We start from the raw sequence: 18,559 nt of genomic DNA on the forward strand, positions 1-18,559 counted from the left end.
CGTGCAGGGCAAGTCTGGGAGCATTTCTTTTGCAGGACTGTCCACGCCGCTGTTCCTCTCTGCCCGTGCTGGCCCGTCCTGTGAGAATAGCTTCGGAACAGCCCCTCCCCTCAATTCACCAGAGGAACCTGTTTTTTTCAGCACAGCCTCTTGTTTAAGTTAAAATTCATAATGCAGAAGATAAATTATAGCACAAAAGCTCAAACATCTCCACTTCTGACATTTGTGCTTCTCATTAGTTTCTGCTCAGTGTTACATTCCATCTCCTCTGTTTCACTTGGAAAAAAAAAATACATAAATGTAAATACATTTATATACATCCAGATTTCCATTTGAGTATTCAAAAGCAGATGTATAGTTTCAGTGTCTGCCCTGAGCGTGTGACCGGTCCTCAAATGCCACGTTTTATACCCCATTATATTGTATTTTATTCCTACAGCTCTGTAAAAGCTGGTCTGCTCAAAGAAGGCCCAATTAAAAACAAAATCTTCAAAGTAATGAGCATTTTATCTTCAAATATCAGTTCCGTCACAGTTGTAAGAGTGATCACCACCACCATTGAGCCCGCTACATCCAAGCACTGTGTGAGACGCCTGGCAGATGCTGTCTCCTCCTTTTCAGCCGGGCAGACCTGGGCTCCAGGAGGGACAGTGCCCTGCCGAGGGCCCAGTGCAAGGACACGGCAGAGCTGGGATTTCATCCTGAGTCTCCCACTCTGGAGCTCGCCCGCTTTCCCCTCTGCATCCCAGGCTGTCGTCATGCCTTAATTTCCATACAGAATTTAACAGTCCAAGCAAAATAATTTGAACTAATTGGAACATTAGACTTTGCGTTTTCTTTTAAATGACACGGACATCTCATTTTTTCTCAGCTGACATTTTTACCAAGACAGTTTGCCCCTATGGCTTACCCCTTCCTATGAAAGCCGCCAATGTTCTTTGTATTTCAGGGGTAACCTGCCCACCTCTGATTCCCTCTAACACCCAGGACAGATGCCCTGGTAGCTCCACTGAGGAGGTCATTTGACCCCTCTTCCTCGTGTGTCTGAGGTGAGCCTTGAGGTGCCTGAGACTGATAAGGTGTTTGAGAGCAGACTTTTCTTTCTTGTGTTCTTAGTCTGTTCTGTTGGTGTTGAAATGCCGGTGGTCCTTCTTCCCAGACACCTCTAGTGGAAATTTACCACGTAGCATAAATTACTCATGTTTATTGATAGATTCGTTTCCAGCAAGCGGTCAATTAACTTGTTACACTTTAGTATATAGGTTTTGGAGTGGGTGAAATTATACGTGTGAATTCTGCTTATTAACTGTCACTCTATTGTAGAGGAATCTCCAAGTCCTGCCAGCATTACCTTCTCCGTAGTTCACACGTCACTCCCCTTCTCAGCATCCTTTTGCCCCCTTGTCCAGCTCAAAATCTCATACCCTCCTACCTGGATGACTGGGGCAGTTAGTCTCCCTCCCTGCCTCCAGGCCCCAGGGAACCACAGTTTGACCGTTCTCTTCGCTGCCCAGCTTACAGCCCACTAGTGGCTCCCCTCAGCTGGTGAATCCGGCATTCCCGGTCCTTTGTGCCTGCCCTGTGTCACCTCCTGCCTGCCCACTACATGACCCTGTCTGCTCGGAGCTCCCCCAGAGATTTCCTGCCCCTTGCCCCTGTGAGCTTGTCCATGCTCTGTCCTGACCGTGCTGGTTGTTCTCTGGCTCAGCCTTTACCTGGCTGACTTTCTTCCTCCTCCAAGACGGCTCAGGTGTCGCCTCCTCCAAGAAACTATCTCTGATGGCCCTGTCGCGTCCAGGCCAGCCATCTCCTCCTGGGGTCTCCATGGCAGCTCCCTGCGATTACCTTCCTCTTAAGGTTCATCATACTTGACTCTCAGCATTCATTTCTCTGGCCTTTGCACTAGCCTGTGCTCCTGGCAGGGCCAGAACTGAGTAAAACTGCCCTTCTGGCCACCCAGAGAAAGAGAAAAGTAACAGAGAAAAAGAGAGGAATCTCTAGAGCGAGGGAAGAGCGCCTCAGAGGAGAAGCTCTGGAGGAGTGAGTGGAGGCCATGCTCATGGCTCCAGGAGGGGTGAAGACAGCTACTGCTGTTAACCTCAGCTTATCCAGGAGAGCTCGCCCTTGCCGTCTTCCCACAGAGCAAGAAGAGGCCGTCTGCCGTGGCTGTCCCACCACACCCTAACCCCGTTGTTAACACGGCCCTGTTAACACATTGTAACACCATCGGAGAGGGCCGATTTGTTGAAATTCACATCTGAGTCCTCCAGAGGACGTTCCCTGTCTTCTCTCAGTGATGGGAATGTTTTCACTGGAAAGGACAAATAAATCAGAGGCTTCGGAGGGATGGTGAGGAATGGGACGCCTCATCAGTCCTTCTGCTTCCCTCCTCCTCTGGCCCGAGTGCTAGGGACAGACAAGGGACACACACAGCCCCCTAGCCCAGCAAAACACAGAAGGTGGAGTGTTTGTGCTCAGGTTGCCCAAATATGCAGCCTTCCAGGAGTCTTGGCTTCGGACAGTTCCTTTTAGTTTTTCCGTGTGGCTGTCGTGCAGATGAACTGCAGGCCTCCCCTTTGTGCGCCCGCAGTTGACACGCTCCACAGGCACCGCCATCCCAAGGAGGGTTCCTTCCAGAGGCTCCTGGCCCGTACAGACTGCGCCTCACAGATGCCGAGTCGAGGGTCGGCTCTACCGAAGAGTGTGGGGCAGGCTTTAATGGGGCCCCGGGTGTCACGGCAGGGCGCACTCTAGCACCTTGAGGGTTGGTTTGTCAGTGATGCGCGGGAGCAGGTGGTTTAGACAGTCCGTGAGGTCACTAATCACAGTGGGCAGTGAACCCCGAAGCTTCAGGCCTGCAGGCCTCCCTAAGACCTTCTGGTCCTTTCTAGCCCCAGGCCCTGGTGTCTGTGTCTGTCATGGCCAGGTGTCAGCAGTAAGGCCTCTGGGAGGGGGTGTCTCTGATTGTCCTTCACAGCCCTGTGACCTTCATAGAGGGCTCTGCACAGTCACAGCATGGCCAACAAAGGTATCCTCATTGTCCTTCCACACAGTGACGTCACCAAGACCCTTATTCCAAGATGGATCCTGTGAAAATAAAGGAGCACACACGCATACACATACATATGTACACAAATATAGTTGCATCTATTTATATGAGATGCACTTTCTTATCAGAAACAAGTAATTTATATATTAACAGAATGATTAACTTCCAGCTAAGAATTCTAACAATTTAGTACCACTATTTAGAAGCAGACTAAATTTGTCAAGTAACTGAAAGTGAGGTTTTTCAGAAATTATTAGCTAATTTTTTCAATATAGAATTTATAGTCACAATTAGTATATCATAATGATGTTTCCAGGATAAAATACCAGCAGCTCAACTTTTCTGGCCACAAATGTACCACATATATCAGTTTATTTTTGGAGATCTGAAGAATTAGCTACTGTAAATAAAGTCCCCAAGAAGATTTCTCCGGGAAAGAGGTGAACTTACAGTAATATGGGTGATATATTATTAATTAATAACTATGACCAGCCAGTGCTCAATTAAAAGGACAATGGATGAGCAGGCCGTATAGAAAGGCTGTGCTGAATTTCAATCTTACCGGCACTGAGATCTGCCCAGCGACTAAAGGCTGTCTCTGAGGCCCTTTGCAGGAGGCCTCTGGGCTGGAGACGTCACCGGCTGCTCCTTGGTCTGGGAGCGTTTGCTAAGCACCGACCGCATGTCTTGGGAGCAATCCTCCTTTGGTTGCCAGTAACGGAAACCAGCTTCAAAATAGCTTAAAGAGAAAGAGGACTTTCCTCGAGGGCCACCAGGGTCCCCCAGACCCAAGGACAGCATGAGCCGATGGGTCAGGGAGTGCTTCACATGGGACTCAGACAGGCTCAGGCTGGCCTCTGTGTCTCTGTTGAGAGGAGGGAATCTGATTGGCATGTGTGGTCCAAAGGACAGGCACAGGGAGTGTAGACACGACTGCAGGTGTCATGATACGGTAAGCAGGTTTCTTTGATGGGCCGTGTACAGTGTGGAGGCCACGTGAGAAGGGTGCCTAGAAGTGGAGATAAGAAGACCCGCCCAAGGAGGGGCCAGTTGAGCTGAGTCACCCAGGATCCGCCGGTCTTCTCCAGATAGGTCAGTGAGAAAGAACATCCCAGGCATGGGCCCGTGGGAGTGGGCAGTGTTGTGGGCTGGCCCATGGCATGTGAGGACAGTGGAGTGAGAGGCCAGATGAGGAAGCAGTCCCAGAAATTACAAGGTTACTCTGAAGGTGGTAGGAAAGGGGTGTGGAAGGATTTGGATCTGGATGGCATCTGTGTGTGCAGAGGATCTGACCCCCTGAGGTCTATCTGCTTTGGGAAGTGCCAGCTTTCCCCCTCCAGTCCACCCATCCTTCCAGGGTAGAAGTGACCGGAGGCCCTGGGAGCGGCTTCCACACGGGGCCACAGAGCAGGACTCCCCCTGCCGGCAGGAGCCAGAGCTATGGAGAAGCCCCGTAATAGCATTACTCTCGGCCTTTCTCCTTCCTGTTGCTCATTTATTTGCCTTTAAGCACAGTTATTTTATTTTCAGAGTAATAATTTGGAGTTAATTGGTCTTCTACCTTAAACTACCACCTTTCCCGTGTAATGATTGTGAAGTAGTTCCTAAAGCCTTCCTAACGTGGCGCTTCCCTGAACGCACTCCAGAGTGGAATGGGACCTAACTAGCCGTGTGAAATTGTTCTGTTTTACTGAGCTACTCCTGGGAAGAGTAGTTGTCACACAGCCTCCACTTGCTCTCACTTGGACTGGAATGATAAGGGGAGAACGTGGGGGCCTTCCCCATGAGTAACCCACCAGAGCCCCCCAACACTGCCTTTTCTCTCTCTTCTCTCTCCAGGTCACGCAATATTTAAACTCACGTATCTAAGCAATCACGACTATAAACACCTCTACTTTGAATCTGACGCTGCTACCGTCAATGAAATCGTGCTCAAGGTGAGTGCTCCTTCTGGGCCCAGGTATAGGGGTGCAGGGCTGGCCGCAGCCCCCGCGTCTCCTGGCACTGGACAAGGTCCCGGGCCGGGTTTGCAGAGGCGGAACTCGCTGCCTCGCGGTCACTTGGCTGTGAGCACCTGTGCCCTGAGCCCCCTGCAGGTCAGCGGCTCTGCAGCCATTTCAGCCAAGCAGGCCTGCCCCCACCCTCCTCCCAGCCCATTAGTAATTCTGGTTCTTCTGTATTTATTTATCCTTTTCTGCACCATTTATTTCCTTCCATCCTTTGTCAGGAGCTCCTTGAGGCTCCTGGAACAGACTCTGAGGAAATTATTGTTATCATTTGAAGATACATGAGGTAATATACTCAAGATAATTTTAGCAGCCTGTTCTAATGTGCCCCACTTTATGGTAGAATTGTGTGTTACCATATCTCAGCAGTGCTCACTGAGCACCTCTGGGTGCCGGGCTGGTCCTGCAGCCACAGACCCAGCCCCTCCCCTCAGAGAGCTTTTTCCCTGGCAGAGGAGACAGACAGTGAACATGAAAATTAGAAAGAGATTGTTAAACGGTCACCAAGGCGCCATGCGGGTGTGTAAAGGGTAAAATGATTTGGTGTGGGGAGGCAGGGAGAGCTGAACCCTGAAAGATGGATGAAAAAGCACAGATTTTACCAGAGGAGAGAGAAAAGGCATTTCAGACAGGGAGCAGCCTGTGAAGGGGCAGAGAGACAGGGCAAGCACAGTGGGGCCACACGGCTGCCCACAGGCCCGTGTGGCTGGAGCAGAGTGAGGCTGGAGGGGCCAGGCCCCACAGACCCTCGCAGAGTGGAGCTGGGCCTTGGAGAGCTCCCCTGGGGTCTCGTTGGTTCGGGAGGTCTGGGGTAGGGCCTAGATGGTGCATTTCTAAGAAGCTCCCGGGTGCTGCCCAGGCTGCTGGTCTGTGCACCACACTCCAGTAGCCCTGGACTCATGGTTTTCAGACTTCCAAATGGAGAATCCTTTCTTCAAGCCAAATCTTATGTAGACTGATCAGATAAGAAAACAGCTACTTTGGCAGACCTGGGCTTAGAGCCAGAGGGGCACTCCCCACCCCTAGTTGTGTGACTCTGGCTCGTCACATCAGCTCTCGGGGCCTCAGTTTCTCTGCCTGTAAAGTGGGATCATGGTAGCAACACTGCCCCACCCCAGCAGAGGGCTGTTAGAACACAAATCAAGTGAGAGATGGTAAACCTGCTAGATTATTATTCGTGCTCTTCTTCAGAGTAGAAGGCATCAAGTAATAATAATAAAAGTAGCTGAGCTGCACTTTGGGATTGCAGAGCGCACGACCTTGGCTAGGCCCTTTGCACCCATTTCATTGAATCTTCACAACTCTCTGAGGTAGTGACGTAAAATTGTTCCCATTTCCTAGATGAGGACTGAGACTCAGAAAAAAAGTAACTTATCTAGGACCATGACTGGCAGAACTAGACCTTGACCCCAGATTCCAGAACCCATGCTCCTAACCCTTCAGATGTGTGTAGCCTTAAGGAGTTGAATGGGAGGTTTCAGCAAAATGGAAGTGTTTTACAGAAATATTTTGAGGCAAATTCGTCATGGCTGCAAAGATTTTCAAAAGAAGTAGGTGAGAATGAAAGGATAAAGCTTCTGGGAGACAGTTTGGAGCCGAGGCAGGGTAGCCCGGTCAGTTGGGTGGAAGGGAGATCAGAGTCGCTGTGGCCCAGGCAGTGGGGACAGAGTGCCTGCCTGGAGTGCTTGAAACCAGCAAGCTGAGAGTTACTTGTCAGGTTGTCACGAGACAGCGCGCGGAACCTGTGCAGAGGTTTGGGACTAGGTAAAGAAATATTCCATTCCCCCGTCAGGGGCTGGGCTTTTTTTTATAGCCAGCATTAAAATATTCAAGACTTGAGAAGGATTCTAGTAAAATTATAATCCTGTGTTTGACATCAAAATAATTTTCACAACAGCAGATTGATGACAGAAACACAGGTTTATGACTTCAGTATGAGACTGTGGAAGAGCAAGTGCAGAGAAATCATTTTACAAGACCAAATGCTCCCTCGAAGCAGATGCTTTTCTGCAAAATCCCTCAGGCCTTTCACCTCCCCTAAAATGTCTGTTTTCATATCAAAATGTTTGTAGAAATATTGCATGCTGTGCAAGACTCCAGGAGAGTCACACTGTACCCAGGACTGATTTACTTAGAGAGCTAATGACCATGATCCTGATGGAAGATTAAATTTCACTTCTCCTATCTCTGATTTTTATAGCAGTTTAAACACTTAGCCTTGTCTGCCGTTCCCACTGTGTCTTTGTGAGCTTTGCACCAACACCCAGTGGTGGTGGCCCCGGCCCTGTGTCCGGGAACTTGGCAGAAATGTTTCCTTTGGAGCCTCCTCAGGGGTCAGAGTTAGACTCAAGTAATCACGTGGTGGTGCTGGAATTCAGGAGTTGTGTGTAAAATGAAAGCTTTGGACTGAAACGGAAGGGAGGAAACAAGGGCCACAAAGTCAAAGAAACTATGAGGAACAGGCAACGCTCCATCAAGTTATTTCATCTCAGCGTCTTTCCCCCACGTGGAAATAGTAATGGCTCCCGTTTATTGAGCACCAACTGCATGCAGGCCACTTTATGTACATTATCTCTCATCTGGTCTTCACCACTGCCCTGCAGAGTGTAGACATTATTATCCCCATTTTGTAGATGAAGAGATCGAGGCCCAAGGCCACAGAGCGCGTGAGGGCAGAGCCTCAACTGGAACCGAGCCCTGAGGAATTCCAGACCTACCCCTCCCACCCCAGAAGTCATTGAGCTAAGCCGTGTGTGGTCCCTAATTCTGCAGGCTCTGCGATGACTCTCGGAGGAATCATTGGTCTCTTCAATCGAGTTCTTCTCGTGATCAAGTGATGGAGGCTGTAGCTTTATTGACCATGAAAACTCCCTATATTTTTATGCCTTAAGCTGTAAAATGCATTGAAAGTGAAACACTCTATAGTGCATAAAATTGTGCAAGTTTTAAGCCATAGCATATTAACCAGCTAATGGCAGACCAAAGGGCGTTTTTACCTTTTGATTATTACGTTAATCTTCCATTAAAATTATCTATGTGATTATCACAAAGGACTGAAGATAATAAATTTAGGGAATAGTTGGCTTGTTAAGGATCATTTTAAAATGCTTTTGTCAAGTTATATGTGCCAAAAATATACTGAAAACACTGGGTTGGCTGAGTGTGCAAACACTGTAATCCAGAGATCGCTCTTGCTGAGAACAGTGAGACCGCCTATTTCCCTGCAGTGTCTGTGCTGTCCCAAATCGTCAGTGGCCCGCGGTCTCATGATTTATTGCTCTCAGCTGGTCACTTGGCGAGGCAGTGGGCCGAGCATGTCAGGCCTTCTGTCCTCACACACCATCCTCTCACGCCTGCTGCCGGCGACCATCAGAGCAGAAAGTTCGGAGGGACACGGCGTTGGGGCCTCGGCACCCTGGCAGGCGCTGTCCCGGCTGCCACCCCGTGCCTCGGGCTCTTTCTCAGTTAGCAGAGGCCTCCCCGCTCCTCCGGGCGCAGCACATGGCCCACAGAGTAGAATCGGCAGAGGTGGTGGCTGGTTTCACTCGCCAAAAATGCTGGGGTTTCTAGTCATAACTTTTAGATATTTGAGAGTAAAGAGAGATGGTGTTTGTTCACAAAAAGCCCAGCCAGAGGGTGGCTGGGGGTGGGGGAGGGGTGGTGTCTCAGGAGGTGAGGAGCTGGGTGCTTCTGAGGAGGCCGGGGGCCTGGAGAGCTGGAAGGTGTGTTACCCAAGGCCCTGGCCCAGACACTTAGTAGCTTTGTGACCTTGAGTAAACGACATTACCTTTCTGGTCCTCGGTTTTCTCGTCTGTGCAGTGGGGATGATAGTGGCACCCATCTCATTAGGCTCTCGTGAAGGTTTAGTGGGTTCATCCTTGGAGAGCACGTCAGCGCTGCTGCTGCTGCCTGGGCTCGTCCTTGGGCCCCCCAGCCTCCCCTCGACTGGACACCCCTTCGCTGTGGTCTGCTGCCATGCCTCAGTGCCTGCTGCTTCTCCCCTGCCCCCTGTACACCCCAAACTCCTACTAACTCTCAAACTCAGCATGTTCAGGCCCTCCACTGGCCTCCCTGCCCCACACCACCCCGATAGTTACCCGTTCCTTTGTGCGTCTGCTGTATCCATTGTCACACTTGTCACACTGTTGGACACTCACTAGGCTGTGAGCTTCTCAGCACAGGAACCAAGTCTTACTTTTTCCTTGTCCCTTGAACCAAGCAGGGGGCCAGGCTCAGACATAGCAGGTGCTCAGTAAAAGGTACTGGTGACAATGACTACACATGCAGCTGCCACCCAGCACGTGGCAGGTCCACACATGGGGATGTGACAAGACCCCAAGAGACTTACGTGGGAGCAGCGGCATGCAGGGCGAGCTCCTCGTCTGTGTGGTGACCTGCAAGGCAGCCAGGCTGCATACTTCCCACGGGGCTGTCATGGCTCCTCTCCCAGCTTTGACCCTGACCTCTGAGTGATCCTGGTCAGCTCGGCCCTCTTCCCTAGGCCTCATTTTTTATCACGTGAGCCTGGCAGGTAGGGTGCTTGTAAGCGGTAAGTGAAAGACCATAGTTGGCAGCTCTGGGCCTGCTGGTGGCAGGCTGAATCTAGAGCCTCGTTTTGGCTTGTTTTTCATCCTTGTGATGTTCTCGTCTTTCAGATGAGAACGTGGGGCTGAGGGAAGTTATGTGTGAGCCCGAGGCTCAGCAGGTGAGGAGCAGAACCAGGAAGCCCGGTGCACAGCCTCCTGGGAGGCAGCATGCGCTGAGGAGGGAAGGCAGGCTCTGGAATCAAAAAAGCCCCACCACTGATGACTCCGAGACCCAGACGGGCTGCTTGTCTTCTCTAGGCCTCTATCTTCTGTCGTAAAGCGGGCTTCGGTCCCAGCCGGCCAGGTCACCGTGATGACTCGACTTCGTGTAAGGAGGGCACTGGCCCTGCGGGCCCCCAGCTGCAGGCGGGCCCTTCCGTCCCTTGCCCGGGCGGGCAGAGTGGCTGGGAGTGACTGGGCTGTGTCCTCTTGCTCCCTAGGTTAACTACATCCTGGAATCCCGAGCAAGCACTGCCCGCGCGGACTATTTTGCTCAAAAACAAAGAAAACTGAACAGACGTACAAGCTTCAGCTTCCAGAAGGAGAAGAAGTCCGGGCAGCAATGACACTGGCCTCCAGCCTCAATCTGTTGCCGTAGCTCAGAGCCTGCCTGCCAGGGCCAGGTGGCCCTCGAGCCCACCCTGTGCCCTGCAGTCCTCCAGGGGAGGCCGGCCCCGGCTCACAGCACAGGGCTGGTGGGCTCTTGGGGAAGGGGAGCACCCCTAGAACGGAGCTGGGGACATTTCCACAGGACCGGAGCCTGGGCGGCAGTGGCTTAGATTAGCAGTGCCCGAGGGGCCAGATGACAGCAGAGGAGCCCGTGCTGCCCCGCCCTCTTCACTGCCCGAGGATGTACATAGCCGTGCCAGCCGTCTCCCTGCTACTTGATCAAATTTCTTAAAACAAATGAAGAACAAAAATGTACATTTCTTTTTTTCCTTTTAATAAACAGGTGTACTCTTTATCATGGTTGGTATGATGGACCATTCTTTGGGGCAGAGGATTGATTATGTTATTCTCTTTAAAATCTGTTCCCATATTGAACAGGCAGATTGGAAAAGCTATGGCTCGATTTCTCAGAAGAAATGTTTAGGGCTTAGTCAATAGTCTTAACTATACCATTTGTTTAAATGAGTGCATTGCTTTGAGGATAGTATCCTACTAAAGTTAGGAAGGGGCACCTAATGATGTGTGTCTGAGGCTGCCATCTTCCCCTTCAGGAGCCTTCTCTCCTGGGCACATCCCAGTGCCTCTGATTTCAGAGACGCAGGACTGTGCGAAGGCGTGGGCGCTGGGAGGCTGGGGCGGCGGCTGGTCTTCCAGTCACACTGAGCTCGGGGCTGGAAGGGGGCTTTTCCATTTCTTAAATAGCCAGTGTATGTCTCGGCTAGCAAGTAGACCTGCATGTGGATTTTCCCTGGAGTCGGAAGAGTCTCGGCTCCCTTCTTCCTCTCCTCGCAGTGCCTGCCGCTCTTCACTGTATCAGGGAGCACAGTGAGCAGAGACAGGGGCGGGGGCACAGGGAGCCTGCGCCACGGGGTCCCCTTCCTGCGAGGGAGGGCAAGGGATCAGGCGTCCCCTGACACCACACCTCTGGCTACACCAGATGCCTCTGCGGTCCTCGCCAGCCCCTCCAGTGTCCCTGCCAGGGTGACGTCCATTCACGCTGTCCCTGGCCAGGGTCGAGGACCGGGTGTCTCACTGAGGACCTGCATTTCAAACAGTTTTTTAAATTGTCGTACAGGAAGAGATGTGAGGAAAACAGCATCTCAGAGCCGAGTGGGTTTCTTTGCACAGGGGTCATTTTAATGAACTCCTCTCATTCTGATCCTTGTTCAGCCAACAGAAGCATCCTTTTCTAATGTCTTCCATTCCTACCCACCCCAGAAACAAAAGAAATATTATTTGTAGCTTGCTATCTGTATTTGAATTTTTAGCAATTTTATATTTAGATATCTTTGAAAAATGTAAATGACTAATTTGGTCATTAAATCTTGTGACATATTCAATATTAAAATAAAAGTCATATAAATACTTTGGTTTGCATATTGCTTTGAATTCTTGAAGTCTTGAATCCATTATCCTGAAGACATTGACTCTAGGTGAATCACTCTGGGTGGTGACAGTTGCTGGCAGTTGACATGGTACCAAATGTCTCTAAAATGCACCGTGGGCCTCCCTAAATGCTGAGCAAGACAGGATGAGCCTCTGCACTCAAGGGTGACATTGAAACCATCACCTCCTCCACTCACAAAATCAGCACCGTTCTCATGTTGTGGAATAGAGCACACGTGGTTTATGTAAAACCCGTGTCCACTGGAAGGAGTAATTTACGGAGAACACTGTGACCACCGCCCAGGTCAATCAAAGATCCAGACGATTTAAATCAGGTTTTCTCGGCCCCTTTCACACCGTGTTTGTGGATTTTAAGATAAGACCGTGAGCTCCTCAGGGACAGGCTTGACCTAGCGGGAGCTCAGCGCCCCCAGGTAAACCGAAGCGCCCCTGCGGCCGCCCTGCCGGTGCAGCAGCATCTCCTGCCCTGGCTCCGGGGCCCCCACCTGGCGGGTATCAGCTCACGACTGGGACTTCGCCAAGTGTGGGTGGCCTGACAGCCTGGGTGCTGGGCCCTGGAGCCTGCTGGGTGCCAGGCAGGCTGTGCGTGGCCCTTTATAAATGTGCATGAGCCCGTGTCACTCCCGCAGCGCCTCTGGCAGGTCCTGTCGTCACCTCTGTTCCAGACCTGAGGACTCAGGCTGGGAAGGGTCTCTCTCACCTTTTGTCCAGGACACCGTGACTGACACCGCAGCTCGCTCCTACCCCCTGGGCTCTGCCCTCCTCAGCCAGCGGCCTCGTGGCCCTGTGCCAAGCACTGCCTCCTTGGGGCCCCAGTTTCCTCATCTGTAAATGAAGGTGCTGGATTAGGTGACCTCTGCAGACCTTTCTAGAAAATGTCTTAAATGTCTCAGAATCACAGTCTGCCTTCCAATGGTTTCTCTTTGCCAAAACTTGCAGCAGCTTCTCTGCTTCTGAATGAGAATTCTGGGAGTAGAGAAACACTGTGAGGTCATTTACTCCACCCTCCTGTCTTGGGGCAGTAAGTCCAAGTTCCTTCCCAGAGTCTTTGAGCCTCTGCTTACATACCTCTAGTAACGGGGCACTCACTACCGTTCAGGTCAGTGCTTTTCCTTGTTGACCAACTTGGTCACCCTTGGCTGACCTTCAGTAACAGCCTGCCAAAACTTTCTCAACACTGTGCCACTGGCCTCTGCATGTTGGACCCCTCTTCCCACTCTGAGCAGCAGCTGCCTCCTAACACTCTTCCTACCTGGGCCCGTAGGCCCAGTGTCACTGCTGCCCTGGAAGGCCCATCAGCTGTTGGGAGACCACACTGACATTCCTCTGAGTCTTCTCCTCATGGGTTAAAAAGCTGGAAGGTGATCCCCACCCTTGTCACCTCCCTGAAACCCTGCCAGCTGCTGCTTTGGGTTCCCTCTCCGCAGGGCAGGGACTGCAAAGCAGCAGGGCAGAGAGGGCAGCGAGACCCCACAACGCCGAGATGCTTACAGTCTGGTGAGGCCGGAGGGGGGCAGGTGACCCCCAGGCCACACCACAGGGAATGCCATGGAGGCGCTGTGGGGACAAACATGGACCTGGAAGGCGCCAGGCAGAGGAGCCGGGAGGCCGGGGAGAGCAGCCGGGGCAGACGCTGGAGGCCAGAGGTGTGGCGCCACAGCCCTGCAAGGCCGGGGCCCTCATCAGCCCCGTTGGAGCGGGACACTTGCAGCTTCCTGTACCCTGCACAGTGTGACCTTCCCCTCTTGGAGCTCGAGGACACCTGTGATGAGGTGACGCATGGAGCCGAGGACGAGGACAGAGGATGGGGTGGGTTGGGGCTGCGGCCCTCCTCCACACTCACCCCAGGAGGGAGCCGCCGTGGTTTCTCCGCGCCCCAGGCACAGCATCAGCAGCTTTTGTTTCCCAGTGGGGTAAGCCTGGAGGCTGCAGTGTGGGCTGAAGAGGGAGTCCCGAGGCTGGAGGAGCCTGAGGCTGGAGGAGAAGGGGCTTGTGCCTCTGTCCGAGCCAGCCCTGCCCAGCCACCCGCACCCTGCACCCCAGTGCCCACATCGGTGTGAGGCCCAAGGGGCCACCAGGCCCTCCGTGGGGGTAGCCCTGGCAGGACCGGCTGCCCAGCTCCTGGCCCGGCTCCTGCCAACTGACTCTTGCTGTGCTGCCCCGGGGTGCTCTCCTTCTCCCAGCAGTGAGGGAGAACGGGAAGCAGAAGGGAAGGGAAAGTGGGGGCTCCCCCCCAGCTTGAACTCAGAGGCCCAGGGTGCGGACTGGGGCCCAAATCCCAGCTCCCCATGCCCTGGGCTGTGAGCTCAAGCACGGCACATTGTGCTCCTGCCTCTGAACTGGGGATAAGCAACGGGCTCCATCCCAGAGCTCCCCACAGGGATCAGTCTGTCCGAGGGGGGCTAGGCCCCCCCGGGGCCTGGGGCCCTGGAGTGCCCATCTGCATACCCCTGAAATCATGTCGTGGATGACCACAGGCAAACATAAGCTAAGTCAACTCTCCATTCTTCTATCTGTGCCTGCCCCCTGCCTCTGATGAAGCTCTCAGCTAAGGTTAGTTACTATTTTATTAACTATTTTCTTGGTCCATCCTCACACCCACCTAATCCTCATTCTACAGATGAGGAAACTGAGGCAGAGAAGCACAGTCCCTCATCTGAGGCCATGCAGTTGGGAAGCGGGAGGGTTGGCTCTCTGGCCTCCCCCGCACCGCCCCGCCAAGCTGTCCCCAGCCTCGCTGGGCCTCCGTCTTGGCCGATGGGGCCCAAACGGCCCAGATCCTCAAGGCTCCACTGATGCCCCACCGGGGTGACCCAGCTACTCGGAAAGCAGCACAGGAGAGAGAAGGGTTAAACCAGGCTTGTGCTCCCTCCAGACACCACTGCTTAAATGCAAAATCCCAACAGGGTGGTGTTGCCGGAAAAGCCCCAAGAGTGATTTGTGAAGTCTCGAAGGCCCATAATCTCGTCAGCGTAATGGGATTATATTTCACCTCGCCAGGCCTGTTCATTACCCATGTAAACTCCGCTGACAGAGGAAAACTTACATCAGCCGGGCAGCGGCCCTGCGACTTGCCCGCTCTCCCTCCTGATTAGACAAACAGATGCTGAGGTCTGGAATGAAAAGCTAATGTGCCCATTTATTCATTTTTCTGACAAGTCACAATAGATTTTTAACTGCCAATGAGTGACGTCCCGGAGGTGCGGCAGCAGGGAGGGGCCCGCCAGCAGCGAGTGGTCATTTCTACCGCCCAGCCCCGGCTTTCTCCTGGGACCAGAGCTGGCTGCCAGGCTGAGCCACTCTCCTCGCTCTCTGGCCTGTGGCTGTGGCCCAAAGGGTGGGAAGGGCTGTCACTCCCCAGAGGGGCCCAGGGGGCCTCCTCAGGGCGACCAGGACACAGTCACAGAGCCCTGCCCTTGTCCAGCCGGGTGACTGAGGACACCTTTAATCTCTCTCAGCCTCAGTTTCCCTGTCTGCAAAATGGAGACAGTAAGAGCTCATCTCAGTGGTGAGGGTCCAGTGGCTGCAGTGTGTTCAGCTTCTACACGGGGTTCCCTGGGATGGCCAGCCCCAGTCAGCACCCCCGCCTGTGCTGGGGAGAGAACAGTCACCAGGGCCAGGCCCTCCCTCAACCGAGACCTGTGGTACGATGGGGCTTTGCAGACGGGCTCCTCACTCGCTGGGTCACAGGGCAGCAGAGCTGGCAGGCGGAGGGTGCCTGGAGCAGAGTGGACTCGGGGAGGGGCAGCTGGGTCAGGGACCCCTGCTCTGCCTGTCCCTGGGGCCACCCCTCCTAATGCAGGATCAGGACGCTGCTCCTTAAGACTCGGGACTGAGACTGGAGCCAGGCCAGGCAGCCACAAGCTACAGGGAGCCCTATGGTAGTGAGTGGAAAAGGGCAAGTCTCCACTTTGATCTGTCATTCAAGGCCAGGGACTGGAGCTCTGCTTCAGTGATGCCAAATCACCCCAGGCCTGGTCACAAGGTGTCCCCCCACCCCCCGGCTCCCAGGCCTCTTAGAGCTGGATGCCCCAACCCTGGAGATGGGCAGGGAGGCACTAGCATGAATCAGGGATACACTGAGCACCAGGGGTCAGCCCTGGAGCCAGCACATGCCTCCCGTGTAGAAGTCACAGCCGGTCACATCTCCCAGCCCCTGCACACCCCTCCCGAGAGACCCTTCCTGGAAAGGACTCAGGAACAGACCTCATGAAGGCAAACCCCACTTCTGGGGGCGGGGCAGGCCTGAGTTATCTTTGGACCCTCAGCACCCAGCCCAGGGCCTGGCACTGGGGGGGAGGGGTGGGCAGCCAGCGCTTGCTGCATGAACTCTCCCCTCCAGCCCACAAACCTCTGAGCACATCCTCTGGGCTGGCAGAGAAGGCTGCTTTACCCGAGGGGCCCGGGAGAGATGAGAGCAGGAGCTGGAGTGGAGGTAGGGGTCAGACTAGGGCTGGGCCCCAGGGAAGCCCTGCTCCAGCCCCAGGGAACCAGCGAGGGAGGAGGCGGCCTGGTGAGTGAATATTCAAACACCCTCAAGACTGAGCTGAGAATCTGGAGAGGGAATAAAAACTTGCCTCCCTGCTGTGTGACCCCAGACCCATGACTCAACCTCTCTGAGCCAGTTTCTCATCTGCACAACTGGGACAGAATCCCACCTTCTTCAGGGAGTTGTGTGAAGAATAAATGGGACAATGTCACAGGCGTGGTGCACAGAAGGGCATCAGTAACAGGCACCACGGAGACAAGGGTACCCAGTCCCATACTTTCAGGGAACACACCAGGCAAGGCCGCCCCTGCCCACAGGACCTCGGGCCTCCAGGGCAGCCCCAGGCCCCCACCCCACACCTGCCCACGTTCGGCTAGGTAGCCCCGGGCAGGGTTCCTTTCTTCCTGCATTAACTCTGAATAAGGAAGAAACACTGTGAGGCTAATTCTTTTTAAAATGATAAAATCTATCTGTATTATAGCATTCCAGCCCCCAGCTTCCTGAAAGCTAAAAATATTTTAATGTCATATTTCCATGTACATTTTAGTTGAGAATTTAATACCCTTTTAACATACATTAAATTTTTAGCATTCTTCAAGCGCTGGCCTCCTTTAAGGGCTTAGCTGATGTGCCTTGGAGAAAAGGGCTGGGGGAGGCTGTAAATTAGGAGAGAAGGTTCTAGAAGCAAGGTTACCCCCAAACCTCTGTGCCTGTCTCGTCTTAGGAGTTACTCCTCTGGAGTTCCAAACCTGGAACCCGGGGGCGGTGTCGGAAGTCTCGGCTTCCTTGCTGGAAGGAGGGCCTGTGACTGGTGGCTTTTCTGGTACCAGGAGGACTCACCCCAGGAGCCCAGGTTGGGGAGCCAGGATGGCCGGGGAGCCACCGTCAGGCTCTAGTTCTGTCACTTGCCGGCAGGTGGCCTTCGCACGCTTTGCGTCTGTTTTCTTGCCCCCAGACCGGGCCAAGATCAGAGTTAGTGCACTGGCGATGTTTCGGTCAACACACGGGAACAGGGGAGGTGTCAGCTCCACAGACGAGGTGAGCTCCAGGAGGACCTGACTGGCCTTGCTAAGGGGCCAAGGGTGACGACATGTGGCCAGCTCAAGCAGATCATTTTGACTGAGCTGCACCCCTACTCCAGCTCCTAGGGTGAGACCTCAATCACTCAGCAATGCAGGGACCCCCACAGGTGTCTGTGCAAAGCCCATGATGGGCCCGTGGGCTGTAGCCTTGCTTTACTTCTCCACCTGGGGCTGGGCCCGGGAAAGCCAGGGGAAGGCTCTGAAAATGGCAGGGAGGGGCTTTCACGGCTTCCTTTGGGGGAAAGTGGGGTGGGGACTTCCTGCTGGCCTAGGCTTCTGAGGCTGAGGTCAGGGGCCTCCCTGGGGCCCTCGGCCCCCCAGCCTCACACTTTGGGGTCTGGGGCTGCATTGACCCAGGCCCACAGCCCCCTGCCATGAGTCACCATGCCAGGGTCCTCAAGTGACTCTCTCCATCTCTCTGAGGACCCATATGTGAAATAGGGGCAGAAACAATACCTCGTTCACGAGGCTCCTGGGAGGACCTGGCTAGATGGTGCGCAGGAGGGACTTGGAGCAGTAGGAGTCATGGTGAACAACGCCACGTGTAGCGAAGGGCTCCCTTGGCCGTCCGTCCAAGCTGTCCTTAGCCAGAATAAGAAATTTACAATGTGGAGACATGAAATCCGGTGAGATGGGTTTCTAATCACTTTCAGGGGGTGATACAATTTATTGATTGACAGAGACAAGCCACAATTTGGGCTCCGACCAGTGTCTGCAACTAAAGCAGCAGGCTTGTTACAGAGTGTCTCCATCCTGGTGAGCGGAAGGCGTCAGTGGGAGGGAGCTGCTGCTGGTTTGGGATGCTGGGGGGACCCAGGAACCAGGTAGGGACCCCTCTCGAGCCTGCCCCAGAAGAAGCCCAAGGAGTCCTTCCAAGGCAGCCACTAATAGGATGAGAGCGGTGTTCTGACGGGAAGTGAGTTCCCGAACTCTGGAGGAATGTAAGCACTCGGCATTCATTCAACAAGCATCCACTAATGCCTACCCTGTGCCATGCCCAGCATGGGTCCTGAAGGTACAGAAATGGTCTGACACAGAGCCTGTCCTTGGGAACTCGTGTTCTATGGACCCATTCTCTAGGGCATGGGTGAGCAGCTGTCTGTAGCAGGAGCTTCTGGGCCCAGGGGCCTTCTCCCCACATACCTGTTTGCAGCCGGAGGCTGGGAACACTCCTGTGTAAAGGCCCCACCTGGCTCTGAGCGATCTAACTGGAAGAGGACAAAGTGGTGGACGCCTGGGGAAGACAGGACAGCTTCCAAGGCAAAGAGCCC

The 18,559-nt window shown here is 53.6% G+C and overlaps 1 protein-coding gene across 11 annotated transcripts in view; it reads left to right on the forward strand.

Annotated features, from left to right (window-relative positions):
• Positions 1–11,675, forward strand: part of MAPKAP1 (MAPK associated protein 1) — a 231,373-nt gene extending 219,698 nt beyond the window's left edge. For all 11 annotated transcript variants that reach the window (XR_011506228.1, XR_011506229.1, XM_014840669.3 and 8 more), the window contains 2 exons: positions 4,889–4,986; positions 10,082–11,675. Coding sequence is in view for 9 of the 11 variants with exons in the window: in XM_014840669.3 (XP_014696155.1) it covers positions 4,889–4,986; positions 10,082–10,207 (224 nt within the window). In the remaining 2 variants the exon portion in view is untranslated. The remainder of the gene's footprint in view (positions 1–4,888; positions 4,987–10,081) is intronic.
• The last annotated feature ends 6,884 nt before the right edge of the window (positions 11,676–18,559 follow it).

The sequence above is a fragment of the Equus asinus genome, chromosome 10 (assembly GCF_041296235.1).
Source record: "Equus asinus isolate D_3611 breed Donkey chromosome 10, EquAss-T2T_v2, whole genome shotgun sequence".
NCBI classification, from domain to species: Eukaryota; Metazoa; Chordata; class Mammalia; order Perissodactyla; family Equidae; genus Equus; species Equus asinus.